General features: G+C 40.6%; 1 protein-coding gene across 1 annotated transcript in view; it reads right to left on the reverse strand.

Moving 5' to 3' along the window:
• Positions 1-18,868: 18,868 nt before the first annotated feature.
• Positions 18,869-21,983, reverse strand: part of ADAMTS2 (ADAM metallopeptidase with thrombospondin type 1 motif 2) — a 217,386-nt gene continuing 214,271 nt past the window's right edge. The window contains exon 22 of the mRNA XM_017517128.2: positions 18,869-19,344. Within this exon, the coding sequence (XP_017372617.1) occupies positions 18,887-19,344 (458 nt within the window). The 3' untranslated portion in view covers positions 18,869-18,886. The remainder of the gene's footprint in view (positions 19,345-21,983) is intronic.

Genomic DNA, 21,983 nt, shown 5'->3' on the forward strand with positions numbered 1-21,983 from the left:
AATAGTTAAGTCCGTAAGAGCAAATGAAGTTCACTTTTGACATTACTTGTTCAAATAAGACAGACTTACATATTTCCTGCTGATGAATACCACAGGTTTTAAACACCTTAAATTTGTGCAAGCTTGGTAAACTTGTCTAAACAAGCCTCAGTAAAGTTCTTTAGGCCAGGTGCAGTGGCTGATGCCTGTAATCCTAGCACTTTGGAAAGCCAAGGCAGGTGGATCACTTGAGGTCAGGATTTCAACACCAGCATGGCCAAAATGGCAAAACCCTGTCTCTACTAAAAATACAAAAATTATCTGGGCATGGTGGCATGTGCCTGTAATCACAGCAACTTGGGAGGCTGAGGCACGAGAATTATTTGAACCCAGGAGGCAGATGTTGGAGTGAGCCAGGATCATGCCACTGCACTCCAGCCTGGGTGACAGAGTGAGACTGTGTCTCAAAAAAAAAAAAGTTCTTTACATATTTTTACTACCAGCAGTTGGAACACATTTTTGCAGATTTCACTTTGGGTTTACTAAATTAATATTTTCTTTGAAAATATTCTTGCTTGTGGTTGGTTCCACACAATCTATTTATAGAGGCCAATTATTCAGTCATTTCAAATGATATTAATGCATCAACAACAACTGAGTAGTATCACTAACATCATTGACTCATCAAGAGCCAAGGAAAACCACTTAAAATCATTTGCCATATTATTTGACTATTGACATTGCTTGCAATGTTCTCAACTCATCAAACAACTAATGTCACTGGTCTGGAAAGTTCCTCCAGATAGAAAGTCAGAGGTATTGAGGGCTCACTTTTGTTTCCCTTCCCTTGGGGATTAGAGTTCTGTATTGCATGCTGTTTATCATCTGGAAAAAATATATTTTTTTTCTAGATGTACGGTTTCTTTCTCTTGGATAGGCTAGTCTAGTATCATTTTCTCAATCATGGATGGTAGTGTACATACACAAAAATAATCCTTAAATTACAATTTTGTTAAATGCTATTAAGGAAAACTACAGACTATTTATTATAAAAGTATTCAGTAGAGACTGGTATCTACTCCAGAGCATGGTATGAGGTCAGAGCATGCTTTTTTGAGTAAGGATCATTAGGCAGAGATCTTGGAGCAGCTGAGAGACAGGACTTGTTGCAGGCAGACAAAAGAGTGCATAAGAAGGCACTGTTTCTTTTTTCCCATTCTTTTTCACCTTTGCATGTCAGTTTCTACTGACCTATCTTCAGGCTCACTGATTCTTTCCTTGGGCCTGTCTAGTCTACTGATGAGCCCATCAAAGGCATTCTTCTTCATTTTTGCGAGCATTTTTCATTTCCAGCATTTTCTTCTTTTTTTTTTTTTAGAGTTCTATGTCTCTTTTTATATTACCCATCAGTTTTTGCATGTTGCCTATGTATTCGATTAGAGCCCTTAATATGTTAATTGTTGTTATTTTAACTTTGCTATCTGATGACTCTAAAATCTGTCATATCTGAGTCTGATTCAGATGCTTGCTTTATCTCTTCAGANTTTTTTTTTTTTTTTTTTTTTTTTTTTTTTGCCTTTTAGCATGTTGTGTAATTTTTTGTTGAAAGCTGAACATGCTGTGTCTGTTAATAGGAACTGAGGTAATCAGACCTTTACTGCAAGCTTTCATGTTAATCTCTAGAAGCTAGGCTGTGCTTAATGTTTGTTGTAGCTGCAGGTGCCATAGGCTTCAGTTTCGTCTAGTTTCCGTGTGTGTGTGTGTGTGTTTGTTTTGTTTTAATTTATTGCTTCCCTGTTGTCTTTGGGATCCCTAAGAATTTCTTCTTAAGTAGAGCATGTTTAAGAAGAGTTCCTTCTTAAAGGGAGTCCTGCAGCTCTCTTAGTTGCAGTCCGCTGTCATTCTTCTGGAGTCCTATTGATATGGTAATACGTGTTGAGGAGAGGAGGTATATAATAATCTATAATATAATTAAATTTCAAGTTTTTAATGGGTTTCGGTCCCTGGTATGTGATCTTCAGAGGCACTTCTTAGCTTTTTTTCCCCATTCCTAAGTGAGGGGGTGGAGTTGTCTAATTGCCTTTCTTCCAAGTCAGAAAAATTTTTAGTAAGGCATTGCTCTTGAAGGCAAGCCTTTGTTTCAGAGAACACTCTGGGCATATTTCAAAATAGTTACTTTCCCCAGGCATATTTCAAAATGGTTACTTTTCTCCTACCTCTGCCAGAAGCACAAAGGGATTTTTCTCTGATTTCACTGTGAAAACCTGGTGGGGTTCCTGGAGGTAAACCTCCCTAAAACTGTGGCCCCAGTCTTACTCTTAAGCCAGTCCATGATCTGCCTCCTACAATATGTCAATCACCATGTAAGTGTTCCTACCAGTTACTGGCTCCAGAAGCTTCTGCTCCTGGTTAGCTTGTCTTGCGTGTGATTCTCTGTATCCACCTGCCTCTCCAGTTTTCAGGGTGGCAATGTGTCCTGTGACCTCAGCTATCTGATAGATCTAAGAGGAATCACTGGTTTTCAGTTTGTTTAGCTTTTTGCTTACTGTGAGGATGTGAATGATGACCTCCATGCTCTATACATGTATCTAAGCTGAAGCTGGAAACATCTCTCCTTACCTGAGGGTTTGGAAGTAGCAGGGGGGATATCTGATTAGTCTGCACTTCTTTCCGTCAACTTCTCCTTGTAATTGGCTTAAATGCTGTGCTGCTAGACACAGCTGACATCATCTAGCCTGGGCTTTTGGTGATCATGTATGGATAAATCTTATGTGGCAGACAGAGATCATCCCAAAGCAATTGTATGGGAGGAAGAAAAGTATAAGCTATAAACTATTCTCCAACGCCATCTTCTCACTGCAGTGTCTGGCTGCTCCAAACTTGAGTTTTGTAAAAAACAAAACAAAAAAACACAACACACACACACACACACACACACACCAAAATATTTTGCCACAGGCCAGCTTGCACCGGTTCAAATCTGCTTTCTCAGGCTTTCTCATAGTAGTAATGTTGATTCATCATATCAATAATCTCACCTCATTTTGGGAGGTTCTCCAGAGTTACCATGGGGAAAAAGAAACTCATACTAATTCACCATCTTGTTTGGAAACCAAGAAGTTTAAAACTAAACCTTCCTTGATTTTTGAGAATAAATCTAACTTAGCGTGGCACATCATCTTTTTACTCACAAATGGATATAGTCTACTGATATTGGGGTTAGGAATTTTGCATCCATGCATTTTTTGTGTATGTTTTCCTTTCTGGTCCTTATCTAATTTTGGCATTAGAGTTATGACATCGTGAAATAAATTGAAGAATGCTTCCTTTCCCTATTATCTAGAAGAGTTTGTGTTACAGAATTATATATCATGAATGGTAGTATTTGTCTACAAACATTCTGAGCCTGGTATTTTCTTTGTGGAAATATTTAAAATTTTAAATTTGATTCTTTTTATGATTATAATTCTAATCAGGTTTTCTATTTTTTCTTGTGTAAATTTTGTTTTCTAAGGATTTGTTCATTTTACTTATTTCCATTTTTTGGCATGAATTTGTTTGTATTATTTTTTCATTAACCTTCTAATTTCTACTCCATGAATTTGTTCACATTATTTTTTCATTAACCTTCCAATTTATACTTTCAATAGTTAAATTCTGTTTCTTATTTTTAAAGTTTTTCATGTATTCATCTGTCTTTTATTCTTCATCAATATTACCAGAAGTTTGTAAATATTAAGTCAACTTTTGGCTTTGTTAAACCCTTATAAGTTTTTTTTAATAATTAAATTCCATGCTTAATAAGCTTGGCATTTTATTTCCTTCTAATTTCTTTGGTTTTGTTTCATTACATAGCTCATTTGTTAATTTTCAAACTTTTTTTTCTAATTTTTGTATCAAGACTATAAGTACTTCCAAGCACTTCTGTGATGAAATTTCATACCATTTTATGTTTCAGTCAGCTTTCTCAGATTGAATCACAAGTTTTGCTATATGCTTTTCAGTTAGGAGTATTTTTTATTTTATTTTGGTCACATTAAAATCTTTGGTCACATTAAACTTAATTTGTTCAAGGTGTGCATATAGGCATTTAATATGAGGAATATAATTTCTCTCATAAATGTTATTTCATTACAATTACAAAGAGATAAAGAATTATGAGTATAACAACATTTCCCAATGTGATATATTTGTAAGTCTTTAATTTTTCCTATGTTTTACTTGCTTTCCTTATATTTGTTGAAATGTCATTTTACACCTGCATATAATAAAAGTTTGGAAAAAATTGAGCATATTTTTGTTTTCCATTTCATTTTTCTTTAATAAATGCACTTTTATTTATTTTTATTTCACAAGTTTTAATTGGTATGTAATAATTATACATATTTTGGGGCTACATGTGATATTTTGATACCTGTACATGATATACAATGATCAAATCAGGGATATTAGGATATCCATCACCTCAAACACTTATCTTTTCTTTGTGTTGGAAACAATAGAATTCTCTTCTACCTATTTTGAAATGTACAACACGTTATTATTAATTATAATTTTCCTGCTATACTATTTGAATACTAGAGTTTATTCCTTCTTTTAACTGTATTTTTATACCCGTAACCAGCTTCTCTTCATCTTTTCCTATCCACTTCCCTTCCCAGCATCTGGTAACCACCATTCTCATCTATACTTCCATGAGATCCACTTTTTTAGTTTCCATGTATTAGTGAGAATGTGATATTTGTCTTTTTGTCCCTGGTTTATTTTACTTGACATAATGACCTCCAGTTCCATACATGTTGCTGGAAATGATAGGATTTTGTTCTCTTTTATGGCTGAATAATATCCCATTGTGTATATGTACCACATTTTCTTTATCTGTTCATCCATTAGGTTAGGTTGATTTCATATCTTGGCTATTGCAAATAGTGTTGCAATAAACATTGGCATGCTGATATCTTTTCCATATAGAGATTTCTTTTCTTTTGGATACATATCCAGCAGTGGGATTGCTGGATCATATGGTAGTTCTATTTTTAGTTTTTTGGGGAACCTCCATCCCATTTTCCATAATGGCTGTACTAGTTTACATTCTTACCAACAGTATATGAGCATTCCCCTCTTTCTACATCTTCACTAGAATTATTTTTTTCTGTCTTCTTGATAATAGTTATTCTAACTGGAATGAGATGATATCTCCTGTGCTTTTGATTTGCATTTCCCTGATGATTAGTGACGTTGAACATTTTTTCATATACCTGTTAGCCATTTGTATGTCTTCGTTTGAGAAATTTCTATTCAGGTCTTTTGTCCATTTTAAAAATTTAATTTAATTTAATTTTTTCCTCTTCTTCTCTGTGATGGCATTTTCTCATCATTCAATCAGATTATTTGTTTCATTTTTTTCTATTGAGTTGTTTGATTTTTTTTATTATTCTTGTTATTAATCCTTTATCTGATGGATAGTTTGCAAATATTTTCTCCCATTCTGTAGGTCTCTTCACTTTATTAATTATTTCCTTTACTGTGCAGGAATCTTTTAGCTTGATGTCATCCCATTTTTCTTCTAATTGCCTGTGGCTATTTTATTTATTTATTTATTTTTGAGACAAGAGTCTCACTCTGTTGCCCAGGCTGGAGTGTCATGATGCAATCTTGGCTCACTGCCACCTCTGCCTCCCAGGTTCAAGCCACTCTCCTGCTTCAATGCCCGAGAAGTTTGGATTATAGGTACCCACCATAACACCTGGCTAATTTTTGTATTTTTAGTAGAGACAGGGTTGTACCATGTTGGCCAGGCTGGTCTCTAACTCCTAACCTCAAGTGATCTGCCCGCCTTGGCCTCCCAAAGTGCTGGGATTACAGGCATGAGCCACCATGCCCAGCCAGTTGCCTATGATTTTGAAGTCTTACCCAAAAAATTTTGCCCAGACCAGTGTCCTATAATGTTTTCTCAGTGTTTTCTTTTAGTTGTTTCACAGTTTTAGGCCTTATGTTTAAATGTGTAATCCATTTTGAGTTTTGTACATGGTAAAATATGAGGATCTAGTTTTATTCTTCTATGTGTGGCTATCCACTTTTCCCAGCACCATTTACTAAAGAGACTGGTCTTTTCCACAATGTGTGTTCTTGGCTTCTTTATTGAAAAGCACTTGACTGTAGGCATGTGGATTTATTTCTGGTTCTTTATTCTGTTCCACTGGTTTATGTGTTCGTTTTTATGTTAGTACCATGCTATTTTGTTTACTACTGCTTTGTAGTATAATTTGAAATTAGCTAGTATGATGCCTCCAGCTTTGTTCTTCTGATTCAGGATTATCTTAGCAAATCTATTCAGGATCTTTTGTGGTTTCATATAAATTTTAGAATTGCTTTTTCTGTTTCTGTGGAGAATGTACTTGGTATTTTGATAAGGATCACATCTGTGGTTGCTTTGGGTAGTAAAGACATTTTAACAATGTTAATTCTTCCAATCCATGAACATGAAATATCTTTCCATTTTTTTGTGTCCTCTTCAATTCCTTTCATTAGTGTTTTATTGTTTTTCTTGTAGAGATCTGTCACTTGTTTGGTTAAATTTATTCCTAGGTATTTTATTTTTTGTAGCGATTGTAAGTGGGATTGCTTTCTTGATATCTTTTTCAGATTGGTTGCTGTAGCATACTGATGTTTGTATGTTGATTTTGTACACTGCAACTTTACTGAGTTCTTATATAAGTTCTAAGAGGGTTTTTTTTTGTTGAAATCTTCATGTTTTTTAAAATATAAAATCACATCATCTGCAAACAAGGGTAATTTGACTCCTTCCTTTCTAATTTGGATGCCTTTTATTTCTTTCTCTTGCCTAATTGCTCTGGCTATAATTTCTAGTACTATATTGAATAAAAGTGGTGAAAGTGGGCATCCTTGTCTTATTCCATATCTTAATGGAAAGAATTTCAGTTTTTCCTGTGTGGCTTACAGAAAACATCCTGTAGATTGCAAGTTATTTTAAGTAGGTACTAACTTATCTCTAATCACACAAAAAGGAAAGAAGCAAAGTAAAACCCTGTACACATGAACTCTCTCCCCGCCATTTTGAATTTTTGATGACACAATTTGCATTTTTATATTGCCTATCTCTTAACAAATTGCAGTTATTATTATTGTAAATAGTTTTGTCTTTTAGTCTTCTTAGTAAATATATAAGTAGCTTACATGTCATGATTACATGTTAATGTCCTTTTCTTTTGGTTTGAAGAATCCCTTTAGCATTTTTTATAGGTCCAGTCTAGTAAGAATCAATTGCCCCAGCTTTTGTTTGTCTGGGAAAGTATCTCTCCTTCATTTCTGAAAGATTGCTTTTCTGGGTATTGTATTCTTGCTTGACAGATTTTTTTTTTCCCCTTCATAGTGGAAATATATCTTCCTACTCCATCCTGGCCTGTCAAGTTTCTACTGAGAAGTCTTCTGCCAGGAATATTTGATCTCCCTTATATGTTATTTTCTTCTTTTCTCTAGCTACTTTTAGAATCTCCTCTCTATGTTGAACCTTTGAGAATCTGATTATATGTCTTAGAATATTCTTTTTCTTTTTTTTTTTTTTTTGAGATGGAGCTTCATCATTGTTGCCCAGGCTGGAGTACAGTGGTGTGATCTCGGCTCACTAAAACGTCTGCCTCTCGGGTTCAAGTGATTTTCCTGTCTCAGTCTCCTGAGTAGCTGGGATTACAGGCACATGCCACCACGCCCAGCTGTTTTTTGTATTTTTAATAGAGATGGAGTTTCACCATGTTGGCCAGGCTGATCTCAAACTCCTAACCTCAGGTGATCTGCCTGCCTTAGCCTCCCAAGGTGCTGGGATTATAGGCATGAGACACTGTGCCTGGCCAGGAGTATTCTTATTTGGATTGAATCTGATTGCTAACCTTTGGTCTTCATGTTTGAAAAGTTTTCTATTATTATTTCTTTAAATAACTCTTCTACCTCTTTTTCTTCCTTGGTTCCCTCTTTAGCCTAATAATCTGAATATCTGCTGCTTTGATGTTCTCTTGTAGATCCCCAACCTTTCTTTATGCCTTTTCATTATGTTTTCGTTCTCTCTTCTGACTATGTATTGTCATATAGTCTGTATTTGAGCTCACTGATTCTTTCCTATGTTTGACCAATTCTGCTGTTGATATTCTCTATTGAAATTTTCATGGTATTTTTCAACTTCAGGATTTTGCTTTTTTTGTTTGTTTGTTTGTTTTGTTTTTGTTTGTTTGTTTGAGACAGAATCTTGCTTTGTTGCCCAGGCTGGGGTCCAATGGCATGATCTTAGTTCACTGCAACCTCCACTTTACAGGTTGAAGTGATTCTCCTGCCTTAGCCCCCTGAGTAACTGGGACTACAGGCATGTGCCACCACATCCAGCTAATTATTTAGTAGAGACAGGGTTCACCATGTTACCCAGGTTGATCGAACTCCTGATCGCAGATAATCTGCCTGCCTTGGCCTCCCAGAGTGCTGGGATTACAGGCGTGAGCCACCATGCCTGGCCAATTTCACATTTAAAAAAAAATTAGTGTTTTAATCTTTCTGTTAAATTTTCTAGTACATTTCTGAATTAATCCTCTATGTTTTCCTGAAGTTTTTTGAGCAATTTAAAACAACTATTTGAAATTCTTTATGTGAGGCATTATACATCTTCATCACTTTAGGGTCTGCCTTTTGCACGTTGCTTTCTCTGTTTGGTTAGGTCATATTTCCCTGAATGTTTTTGACCTTGTAGATGTGCAACAATGTCTGTGCATTGAAGGACTGAATATTTATTTTAGTCTTCACAGTCTGGCCTCTTTTATGCCTGTTTTTCTTCAGAGAGCCTTCCAGGGATTCTAAGTAGACTGACTATTGAGTTCCCTGAGCCTGTGACCACTGCAGCCATCTTGGCACTGGAAGATGCTCTAAGCCCAGGCTTGCTATGAGTCTCATGAGGACTTTCAGGTTGAAGCAGTTTTGTGTACCACGTGGACCTGGGGAAGACGCAGGGAACAGGTATACTAGGGCTGTGTGGGAATGCTAGCCAGGGACCTGAGTCGAGAAGACTGTACTGTAGGCCCAGATGGGTGTGTGCCTCCTAGCAAGTCTTTGCATAGGTGGAATGGGTTCCTGACTGCAGCAAGAAGGGCTGGAGTTGAGACTGGGTACCCTTGTAATCTTCTGTGGGACAGAGACTGGAGAGCCCATTATGTTTGCTCAGATAGGTAAGCATCTCCCAGCAGATCTCAGTACAGATGGAATAGTTCCCTGATTGCAGTGGGAGGGGCTGGAGCTGAGACTGGTTCTCCTCAGGATCCACTGTGGGATAGGGTTGGCAAGCCTATCAGAGAGGCTCAGACTCCTAGACTTGAGGTATGGGTGAGTCTCCCTCTGGGTTCTTGTGTGAGCAACTCTGAACTAGGACCTAGGTAGGAGTGGTGGATGCCAGAGCCAAGCCACAAGTCAACTTTGAAGTTTATTTCTAAGATCGATGCGAGCAGGCAGATGCCTTTCCACCAAGGCCCTAGTGTACACAATTCCTTCTGGATCCTTTAACAGATGGTTTTGGTTGCAGGTTCAAAGTCACACAAGGTGGTAGCCAAAGTCTCTTAAACCCAGGAACAAGATTGGGGGATCAGCCAACTGGGTGTCAGTCTGCATTCTCAAAATAATCCTCCAAGATCTTGGGCTCCATCAAGATTTCACAAACTTCTATCTGAATCCTGAGGCAGAGAGACTTTTGATTGTGGATAGGTGCAGAATTCTTGTTGTCTGGAGATTTGAGCAGGTTGCCTTCTATTTTGCCACCTTGGTGAACAGAATTTTCTGATTTTCTAATTTTCAATGTTTTTTTAACCTATGATTTATTTAGAGGTCTGATTTTTAAATTTCAAATATATATTTTGAGCTAAATTTTTAGATATTGATTTCTAATTTAATTACATGTACTTAAGTTACATTAAGTAAAAATCTTTTTTACTTACTATTATTCTTTATCTGCCTGATATATTGTCAGTTGTCATAAATTTTCATATGTGTTTGAAAAAAAGTGACTTGTTCAATTGTTGGAGGCTCAGAGATATATGTGTGTTCCTTGGATCAAGCTTTTTTGTTGTATTATTCAAATTATCTCTCTATATTGTTTTCTTCTGAGCTATCAATTACTGAGAGACATGTTAAACTTTTTCCCTAGGATGAAGGCTTTGTCAATTTCTCCTTGAGGTTAAGGACTCACATGTCCATTTTCGATATATTAACCAGGTTAATTGAATTTTTATATCTTTATAATATTTATTTGGTGACCCTTGTCTATCCAGTAATTTTTTTTGCCTGAAAGTCAAAAGCCCTATCTATATAGAATTATGATGATTTATATTAGAAGCACTCTAGTTTAAATTGCTTTACAATTAAGGTAGGAACTGCCATATTTGGGAACTTCGCCAGGAATTTAAAGGCTTGTTCTCTTTCACCACTAAAACTTTGTATTACGGGTTTGTCACACATTATTGGAAATGGTACTTAGTCTAATTCCAATAGTTGGAAATAGGCAATTTTATACTAAAAGTTGAAATACAGGTCCCAGAAATTTCTGATTTGATAATTTAGGCCAAGCATCCCGCTGAAAACGCTAAGGCAAAAGGCTGAGCAAGAAAAACAAAACTCTTGAAAGCATCAAATAGCTGAAAGGTGAGTTGGAAATTCTCAGCCAACATCAGGGAGGGGATTGGAATTCATAGAGGCAAGCCATAGCCACTAGAAAACTGAAACAGTCATATGAACCAACTTGACCTAACTGACACTCACAGAACACTTTAGCAAACAACAGCAGAACATGCATTATTTTCAACACACATGAGCCATATACCAGGCCGTTTACAAAGTCTCAATACATTTGAAAGGCTTGAAATAACACAAAGTATGCTTTTCTGGCCACAATGATATTAAATCAAAAACAGGAATAAAACTGGGGGCTGGGCATGGTGGCTCATGCCTGTAATACCAGCATTTTGGGAGGCTGACGTGGCTGAATCACTTGAGGTCAAGAGTTTGAGAACAGCCTGGCCAACATGGTGACACCTGTCTCTACCAAAAATATAAAAAATTAGCTTGGTGTGGTGGTGCACACCTGTAATCCCAGCTACTCAGGAGGCTGAGGCAGGAGAATTGCTTGAACCTGAGAGGCCAAGGTTGCAGTGAGCCAAGATTGCACTACTGCACGCCAGCTTGGTGATAGAGTGATACTCTGTCTCAAAAATAAATACATGAATACATAAATAAATAAATAAAATTGGGAGATACCCAAGTATTTTGAAAATTCAAAACAATTTTTAAATAATCCATGAGTAGAAGACCAAACTAACCCAAAGCAGGAAGAAAATATTAAGGATTCAAATGAAAATCAGTGCAGGCCTGGTGCAGTGGCTTACACCTGTAATCTCAGCACTTCGGGAGGCCAAGGTGGGCAGATCATGAGGTCAGGAGATCGATACCAGCCTGGCCAATATGGTGAAACCCTTTCTCTACTAAAAATACAAAAAATTAGCTGGGCGTGGTGGCGTGTGCCTGTAATCCCAGCTACTTGGGAGGCTGAGGCAGGAGCATCACTTGAACCAGGGAGTCAGAGGTTGCAGTGAGCTGAGATCACACGACTACACTCCAGCCTGGCAACAGAAAAAAAAAAAAAAATCAGTGCAGTAGAAAATAGAAAAACAGGAGAGGAAAATCAGTGAAACAAAAAGTTGCTTCTTTGAAAAGACCAACAAGATTGAAAAACCTTTGGTGAAAATAAGAAAAAGGTGAAAAAACACAAATGCATAAATAATGAGTGAAAGAGAGGATGTCATTACTGACCCTATAACAGTCGAAAGAATTATTCATGTTATACATGAATAATTGTGTGACAAAAAATTAGGCAACTCAGATGAAATGGAAGTTTCTAGAAAGATACAAACTACCAAAAGTGATTCAAGAAGTAGAAATATAGAATCTTAATAGACTTATTATAAGCAAAAAAAAAATTGAATTCATAGTATAAAATCTGGCCACAAAGAAAAGCTTGGCCCAGAAGTTTTCACTGGTGAATTCTATCAAACATTTAAGACAGAATTAATATCAGTTCTTCACCAACTCTTTGAGTAGAAAGAATAGGAAGGACCACTTCCCAATTTATTCTATGAGGCCAGTATTACCATGAAACCAAAGCCAAAGACATCATGTGAAAACTACAGAATATAGGTGCAAATGCCCTTAACAAAATCATAGCAAAACAACTTTAGGAACAGAGAAAAAGAATTATATACTATGACCAAGTGGAATGTATCTGTGGAATGTGAGGTTGATTTAACGTTTGAAAATCAATGAATATAATAGACAATATTAATAGGATAAAGGACAAAATTTATGTGATTACCTAAGTAGATACAAAAAAGGTATTTGATAAAATCCAATACCCATTCAGAATAAAAACTCTCAACAAATTAGAAATAGAAGGCATTTTCCTCAATCTAATAAAGTGCATCTATAGGCCCGGCATGGTGGCTCATGCCTGTAATTCCAGCACTTTGGGAGGCCGAGGCAGGCAGATCACAAGGTCAGGAGTTCGAGACCAGCCTGACCAACATGGTGAAACCCCGTCTCTACTAAAAATACAAAAATTAGCCGGGTGTGGTGGTGCATGCCTATAATCCCTGCTACTCAGGAGGCTGAGGCAGGAGAATCAATTGAACCCAGGAGCCAGAGGTTGCAGTGAGCTGAGATCACACCACTGCACTCCAGCCTGAGTGACAGAGTGACTCCATCTCAAACAATAAATAAATAAAATAATGTGCATCTATAAGAAGCTAACAGCTAACATCATACTTAACAGTGGAATACTGGGTGCTTTTCCCATAAGATGAGGAGTAAGGCAAGTATGTTGGCTCTTGCCATTTCTATTCAGCATTGTAGGGATGCTCTAGCTAGTCCAATAATAAAGAAGACAGCAATCCAGATTGAAAAAGGACAAATACAACTGTCTTTATTTCAGCCTAGGCAACAGAGTGAGACCCTGTCTCAAAAAGAAAAGAAAATACTAAGCAATCTGTACCAAAAAAAAAAAAAAAAAAAAAAAAAAAAAAAAAAAAAAAAAAAAGCCACTAGAACTAATAAACATGCTGAATACATTTGAGGACCTGGGATTAAGATACAAAAAGCAACTGTACTTTACGAGGAATGAGCAATATGAAAATGAAATTAATAAAACTAGTCCACCAAAGAGAATAAAATGCTTAGGAATAAACTTAACAAAAATGTGTAAGGTCTGTATGTTGAAAACTACAAAACACTGCCTGAGAGATATTAAAGAAAATCCAAACAAGTAGAAAGACATTTCATGGTCACAGACTGGAAGACACAATATTGTTAGGTGCCAGTTCTCTATACCTTCAATGTGACTTTTCTCACATTCCAGTAGGCCTTCTTGCAGAATTGACAAGCTGACTTAAATACTTATACAGAAGTGCAAAACACCCTGAAGAGGCAAAACAATTTTGAAAAATAACAAAGTTAAAGGACTGCATACTCCCTGATTTCAAAGCTTACTAAAAGTTATAGTAAGCAAGATAGCTGTGATACTAATGCAAGGAAAGATGTAGATCAATGGAACAGAGTTGATACAAAAAAATTCTTCATTTGTGATCACTTGATTTTTACCAACATATCAAGGAAATTTTATAGGGAAAAGACAGCCTTTTCAACAAATGAAAAATTTTTAGTTTGAGAGCACAGCTTGAGTACACTGTTCTAGAAATTTGCATTGTTGTAAAGAGAGTAGATTTATAAGAGATTTTGATAAGAATACAGGTTGAAGATTTTTGAATACTCGTTAAAATAAGAGAAAAACATTACGTGGCTCAAAACTAACAGGGACAGCGTGGGGTGGGGAGTTGGGGAGAGATAGCGTGGGGAGAAATGCCAGATGTAGGTGATGGGGAGGAAGGCAGCAAATCACACTGCCACGTGTGTACCTATGCAACAATCTTGCATGTTCTTCACATGTACCCCAAAACCTAAAATGCAAAAAAAAAACCCCAAAAAACAACAAAAAACAACTAACAGAAGGTTAAAATGGAATGGGGAAAAAAGCACCCAATCCAAAAGGAAGGTGCGAAAGAAGTGGAGAAAGAACACTGAACGGTCAGGAGGAACAGAGAGCAAAGAAGGCAGCCAGAGGGTGCTGGCCGCAGTGACGGCATTAGATGTAATAAACTAAATGGTCCAATTAAAGGGTTAAAATGGTGGGCTATAATTAAAAATGCTTTGTCTACAAAGCTCAAATACAGCACATAGGATACAGAAAACTGGAAAGTAAAGGAGAAGTTATAGCATGCAACCTTTAACTAAAAGAAAACTGATTTAGCTATCTGGACTAGCATGGAGGAAATTTTCAAGACAAGTTATTTCTGGGAATAAAATCAGCCAATTCATAAAAGGATGATGTCACTAAGAAAATAACAATTAGAAATGTGCATGTTCTTTTTTTTTTTTTTTTTTGAGACAGAGTCTTGTTTTGTTGTCAGACACCAGGCTGGAGCGTAGTAGCAGGAGCTCAGCTCACTGCAACCTCTGCCTCCCGGGCTCAAGCAATTCTGCCTCAGCCTCCCAAGTAGCTGGGACTACAGGCACACACCACCACTCCCAGCTAATTTTTGTGTTTTTAGTAGAGACGGGGTTTCACCATGTTAGCCAGGATGGTCTCGATCTCTTGACCTTGTAATCCGCCACCATGCCTAGCAGGAATGTGCATGTTCTAAATATGGCTTCAAAATAGTGAAAAAGCTTGTTCTTTAAAAGAAGAGTAAATATGGGCTGAGTGCAGTGGCTCATGCCTGTAATCCCAGCACTTTGGGAGGTCGAGGGGGGCAGATCACTTGAGGTCAGGAGTTCAAGACCCCCTGGCTAACATGGCGAAACCCCGTCTCTACTAAAAATACAAAAATTATCTGGGCATCATGGCAGGTGCCTGTAGTCCCAGCGACTGAGGAGGCTGAGGCAGGAGAATCACTTGAACCTGGGAGGTGGAGGTTGTAGTGAGCCGAGATTGTGCCATTGCACTCCAGCCTGGGCAAAAAGAGCAAAACTCTGTTTCAGAAAAACAAACAAACAACAGCAAAAACAAACAAACAAAATTCCCCAAAACCCAACTTTCTATCAAACCAATTGAACAAGGAGAAAACAAAATCAAGATGCAAAATATTTCAATAACAAATTAACAAATTTGACATCATGGGCATGTATAGATACTATCCCCAACAACCACCAATTCCATGTTCTTTTAGAGTGCATGGGAATACTTACAAAAATTCGGACAGAAGAAATCTCTTCCCTCTACCCCTGCTTTTCCCTATACCTGCTGATAGCAACAAGGGTCAGAGATAAGGGAGTTTTCTTTAGAAGTGGTACACAAAGTATAGGCTGTGTGATCAAATTTAACAAATAATAACACAGGATTCTCAGTTAAAATTGAATTTCAGAGAAATAGCAAATAATTTCTTCATATAAATATATCTCATTTCATACTAAAAAATGTGTGTGTTGTTTCTCTGAAATTCAAATGTAACTCTGCATCTGGTATTTTTTCTGGAAACCCTAATCATAGGAGAGAAGGGATTGTCATCTGGGAGGAGATGTCCAGAGACTTTTCACCTCTTCCCTGAACTAAAGATTTGGTAGGAGCTCCTGGCTCAGTCATGTGACTTGGAGAGCCGACCCTTGGGGAGCTCGGAAAGGGAACCTTTCTTCGGGGTGCCTTTGGCCCTTTGCAGCGTCCTTCCTTGAGCAGCCGTGGCTCAGTGCTCCCCAGCACCCCGAACTCTCAGCCTGGTGAAGGCAGCACATCCTTCCATTCCACTCACGTTCCAGCCAGGCACGGGCACTAGTGTAAACAAGACATCAACAAACGCTGGCATGATTTGCAAAAACACGGACATTTTAACTTTAATAAGTTATAAAAGTAAGAGTCAGATTTTACATTACAGAACAAAAATGTATTGATTGCTGTATCAGTAAGCCAGAATTTTGTGATTTGAGTTCAGCACCTTGATTCAGTATGGCGGCTACCTGTCATACAGGAGGGATTAGAATCATAACGCTTCATCTGCTAAGATGTTGCTATTGAGCACCATTTATATACTCAAACAGAAAAACCTTAAAATACACGAGAGGCTTATACATGAAATTCCATGGGTTTTCCAAAAGGAGTAAATCAGAGAGCTGGGTCCCACAAATCTAACACGAGTCTGTCCACTAATGAGAAGTGACGCAGGGACACTGTAGCAGATTTTCTAGCACAGGGGAAGGCCTGAGTTTCATCCATGCCAGGAGCTCCCCAGATGCAGAAGCTGGCTTGCAAAGATCAGGACTGTTACTAAGCCAGTTCTCCAAGTGGTCCCCAGCTCAGTGGAGATTTGCGTCGTTTCTTAGAGCCTGGTGAACATTGCATTCCTTAAACAGAGAGACTTCTGAGGACCATGTGGCTCTAGAGAACTCTTTTGACATATGGCTCAAGGATTGAGGATGGCACATAGGTCACAGCCATGCTAGCCGTCAGTTCCCAGAGGGTACCTTGCTCCTGTCAGCAGAAGAACGGTGCCCAGGGAATGTCCCACCTGGGCCTCTTCCCAAGGGCTTTCAGCCTCAAGCCAGGAAGCCCTGCTCTGCTGGGATCTGGGAATGGAGCATTCCCATCCAGAGGTCCCTAGGCTGGGTAAACCGAGTCATACTCTCTGCCTAGAGTTAGTCCTGAACTTACTCCACATCCTAGGACAGACCCAAGTAAGAACCACCCAGTTGAATAACACCAGTTGCCCTGGGTTCAACCAGCAATGGAAAGCCTCAGGCTCCATTTCCTAATTACAGAGGCAGGATTGCACACGTGCTCTAAACCACATCATAAGGAACGGGTACTATGAGAGATAGTCAGGAAGGTTTTCTCCAGTTTGGTTCTTTAGGAGACATGGGGACAGCGCGCAACATGTGTGGGATGTGGAGGTGGAGGCGGAGGGAGGGAGGCTAGCCATTGCCCAGGTGGAGATTGAAGCGTCAGCCCTGATTCCGTTCTTGCTGGTTCCTACATTGTCATTTTGTCCTTGGACCATACACACAGACCCACCCACACATGTGCAGCCTCAGATACTTAGCACCTCAAAAATCAGTAGAAGGTAGCCACTATGCTATGATCCTGAGCCTCATCCATATAATGGGGAAATCAACGACAACAAGTTCTCAAAGAGTGAGGATTGGCAAGAGTACACAGCCTCTAGAAGTTTCTTAAACAGGAAAAGCTTAAGAATTATGTGTCACACTAAGCCCAGCTAAGGAGCTAACGTGCCCCTGGGTCTTATAATTCTGGAAAGTTTAAGTTTCATGTTCACAAAATATCAATGCAGTGAGAGATAAAAATGAGCCATCCTTCTCCCATCCACCCCCACTCCCTTCCTCCTATTTCTCTTTTACTTGCATCTTGCTCACAAAGCACCATTCTCTGGAAAATAGGAGCTATTAAAGTTTTCAAGGAGCAAAAGATAATGTAGGCTCTCCCCATTTCCCACCCTATACCCCTGTCAGGGGCCATATTTAGCAGGTCACTCCTGGGTTCTGGGGCTTCTAAGGGACAGAGGCAAGAGTGTGGCAGGGCTGGACAGGGAAAACCCATTCCCAGCAAGCAAGCAAAGCCCACAAAGCCCAGGATCCCAGAATCCTTAGGCCTGGCCTTAGGGAGATTCCAGGCTCTTGAACCGCTCACTGAACCTTCCCAGTAGAGCACGTGCCTCCCCTATCCTTCTCAGGTACTTGGGGAGGGAAGAGGCTCTCTGGGGAGCCCTGGGGCCAAGGTGGCCAGGGAAGAATGCAGGAGCTGTTCCACCAGGGCCTGGAAGGCAGCCAGCAAGGCCAGGGTTAGTGGACAGGGGAGAGGCCTGGGAGGGCACCCCACTGTTTTCTTGGCATGGACCCTGTTTAGACCTATCCTTATGTCCTGTTTTAGAATTCTCATTACTTTCCCAGGTGAAGAGGACAGCTGCACAGCTCAGACTTGGTTGAGACATTCAGGTGCTGTACAACATGAGCACCAAATAGGTCAGATGCCCTTTAGCTCTTAATTAGCAAGACTGCATCAGGCCAAGAAGACTGGAGGCCTCCTTAAAATATTCTGAGTTGACCTTTAAAGATTGAGTTTTTTCATGTGAAAATCTAGACTTCTTCCAAAAAAGGACACTGTCCGGCAAGGCCAGGGATAGTGGAGCAGACATGAAGAGAGATACAGATTTCACAGTGGCAGCAATGGCCAAACGCAACAATCAGCTCTAGGTGGGTGTGACTGTCAGGGTGGTCACAGTGCCCAGCAGACCACTACACTCACCCTGGTCACCTGCCTGGCCCTGGAAGATGATTTGAGTTTATCACCTCCACTTCACTGTACTCTTGGCAACTGGTCAGTTATGCAGTAGATCACCATTTCTCCTAACAGTCCCACAGGCTGTGTCTGGGGATTGGTAGGAAATGCCGTGCATCACCACCAAAGAAAGGAAGATCCCCAATCACTGCTTAGCAACTTGGGGCCAATTTTTTTTTCTCTAAGTGATCCCTCCTGCCCTGCCCTCACCGATGGAGGCTATACAGCTTTTATATTCCCCTCCACTCCACGCCCAACACCACTGCAGGATTTGGTTGCTCCTCGGCTGGGAAGTGCATGTGCTAACCTAGTTACCACATGCTCATGCCTATCTTTCTTACGTCATTCCCCCTCTTTGTTTTCTCAAAACCTTTTGGAATCAGGAATTTTGACTTCATCTCCATGACACAGGATTTGCTATCCCATGGAATATCTCTATAAGCAAGAAAAAAGTGCTAGTGATGCTATCTGTCCATTTTATTAGAACTTTCCGAGCATCTCTTTCTTCCGCATCTCGTCAATGAGCTCTTGGATTCTTTGGTTTCTGGTCTTTTCATATGGGCTCGGTCGTCGAGGAATTAAATTGGGTGTCTGGACTTCATCTTCCAGGCCATGGATTTTGTAGGGTTCATCTAAAGCATTGGTTTCTGGGTGATCCTCTGTGGCATTCGTGTTGGAGGCATTGAGAGGGACCTCCAGGGGGGTGCCTGGCGATGGCTGCACCTCCATGATGAGAGTGGGCACTGGGAGGGTGGGCATGAACACGTCGATGTCGTTATGCTTCCCGAGTGGTGGCTCTATCCTGTCCTCCACGTTGCTGAGGTTGTTGTGCAGGTTACAGGACTTGCAGCACAGCTTGTTGTAGCCTGGGATGGAGCAATAGCGAGACAAGACTTCCATCCTACAGAATATTGACTTGTCGCCTTGGCAGTGGCCCTCTGAAAGAGAAAAGTGGGACAAATAACCAAATGACAAGATAAGGGGGATTTTGTTCCCCCACAGGGTGCAGCTTGCTGGAGGAGGCATATGGAAGAGCCCAGAGACAGCACAGAGGCAAGTGAGCCCAGGCAGAAAGTCTGTGTGGGTTCAGTGTCAGAACATCCCCAGAGCAGGCAGCGTCTAGGGACCCCTGCCCCGAAGTGCTGACACACAAGCTGTGAGCAAGGCTTCCTTTCTCCAAGCAGGCCCCAGCTGAACCTGGATGTTTCAGTATCTCTTAAAAGTTTGAGAAAGAAATGAGGCCTGTTCATTCTTACAGAGCAATTCTAAGCTCATCTGAAGGAATAGGACTTCATCACATCTTCACATTTGACATCCCAGTGGTAACCCCAGTGAAATTCTGTGTCAAGGCTTGACTCTACAATAATCTATAAGTGGTAACTATAACAAAATTTAACCTAAAAGAGCCAATTCCTAAGACTCAATATAGCAAATCCCAGCGCTGCTGTGGCCCCACTGCTCTCCACAACTCCCAGATGTTGCTCCCATTCTTACCCAAATGCCCCAGATGATCTTTTAACTGAACAGTGCCTAAAGGAAAGTCAAAAATCACCCAAACTTGCATGGGCTTTCCTACACTTGCCTCCTTCCTGACAACTTCATGTCCAGCCTCTGCTCCATCCCCCTATGGCACTGCCACCTTGAGCATCCAGCCATTTCCTGAAAAAACATGCTGCCTGCACATGTTTCTCTTTCATTTCCACCCAAGAAGCCGGTCAACTGTGGTCCAGCTTTCATGAAGAGTCCCGAGTCTCCACAGAAGCCACCATTATCTCTCACTTTCCACCGAGCCATCTTCTCTCTGGCCCATCTCCACCTCTGTCTGCAGCTATGTTCATTCAGCCCATCAACTCTTCCTGCTCTCACTCTCTTTACTCTCTGTCTTCTCCCCAAGTTTTCAGCCCTTCCCTCTCCCCACCCGCTCATTCCACAACACAAAAATTGAGATGATTTTTTTTTTTTTTTTTGAGACCGAGTCTTGCTCTGTTGCCAGGCTGGAGTGCAGAGGCACCATCTTGGCTCACTGCAACCTCTGCCTGCCCCGGGATTCAAGCGATTCTCCTGCCTCAGCCTCCTGAGTAGCTGGGACTAAAGGCACATGCCACCATACCCGGCTAATTTTTGTATTTTTAGTAGAGACAGGATCTCACCATGTTGGCCAGGAGACTCTCAATCTCTTGACCTTGTGATCTAGCCGCCTCGTCCACCCAAAGTGCTGGGATTACAGGCATGAGCCACCACACTCGGCCAAATTGAGAAGATTTAAAAAAATTCACTCAAGATGAAAGATTAAGTCGTGTTACAGGAGACATCTGATTCAATAAATTCCTAATCACCGACCTCCGTGAGCCCAACACTGCCTGTTATGGTCTCTGCTCAGCCACTCTCTACTCTCCACAGTGATGACTTCAGACTTTTCCCACACCAACCCTTGATGTGCCCTCCTTTTCCCTCACTCTCCTTAGTTGAACTTATCTACTATTGAAAGAAAGGAAGGAAGGAGGGAGAAGTGAAAGGAAGGAGGAATTGAAGGAAGGAAAGGAAGGAAAAAAGGAAAGTGAGGGAGGGACACAAGGAGACAAGGGAGGAAGAAAGGGAGGGAGGGAAAAAGGGGCAGGCATTGGAGGGGGGCCACATCTGACACAGTTACCCCATACACCGACATATGGCATTATCTACATCTGAAGCCATCCAACCCACTGAAGCTTCCCGCAATAACAGACAAGACCCCCCTCCTCCCATCAAAGGCCAGTGGTTCTGATGTCCTCCTGCTTCTTAATGGCCACTGCTTCAGCCTGTAATTTTCCCTTAGAAGCTGGTGACAGACCACCAGCCCCAAGCCTCTGAAGCTTCAGACTTGCTACAAGCCACATCCACCAAGTGCCTGTGGGTCCCCAAAGCCCGTGAGACTCAACCCATGCAGCCGGAGCTCAGGGCTTCTGCTGCAACACCCCGTCTCAGTGCATGGTATTTCAGGCCCACAAGCCAAACACCTGGGTGTCCCCTCCTAGACACTATCAGATATGCCCTTGTTCCTCCCCCTCTCCTACCTCCACCCTGGCTGAGCTGCCTCTTGGCTGTGCCATGGGAGGGGTCTGTGTCCATTCTTTACCCATGTCATCTGGCTATCCTGCTCCAGTCAGAGTGCTGTTTTCTCACTGAAGATGTGACCATGGCACACACCCCACCCTCGCTTGAAGCCTATGACCTGTCCCCTTCCCTCTCCCGCCTCCTTCAGGCCTTAAACTCCTTGCTCTGCATGGATCTCCTTCTGGCCACAGGGCCTTTGCACATGCAATGCCTCTCTCCTGCCTTCAGCTACCACCCAACCTCCTTCAGGTGCAGCTGGAGCACATCTTCCTCAGGCAGGCATCACCTGACCTCCTTGAACAGGTAAGGTCTCGGCAGCACATGGTCTCAGCAGCTGTGCCTTCCCAGCCAAACTCACATCTGATGTCAGATAACTGACTAGTGCCAGACTTTTTCATTATCCTGAAAGCTCCAAAGGGCAGAGCCCCAGAGCCTAGAACAGTGAACCAAATAATGCATAAAGGCATAAAAAAGATAAGGTATGAAA

This window comes from Cebus imitator, unplaced genomic scaffold (genome assembly GCF_001604975.1).
Source record: "Cebus imitator isolate Cc_AM_T3 unplaced genomic scaffold, Cebus_imitator-1.0 Scaffold618, whole genome shotgun sequence".
Lineage (NCBI taxonomy): Eukaryota > Metazoa > Chordata > Mammalia > Primates > Cebidae > Cebus > Cebus imitator.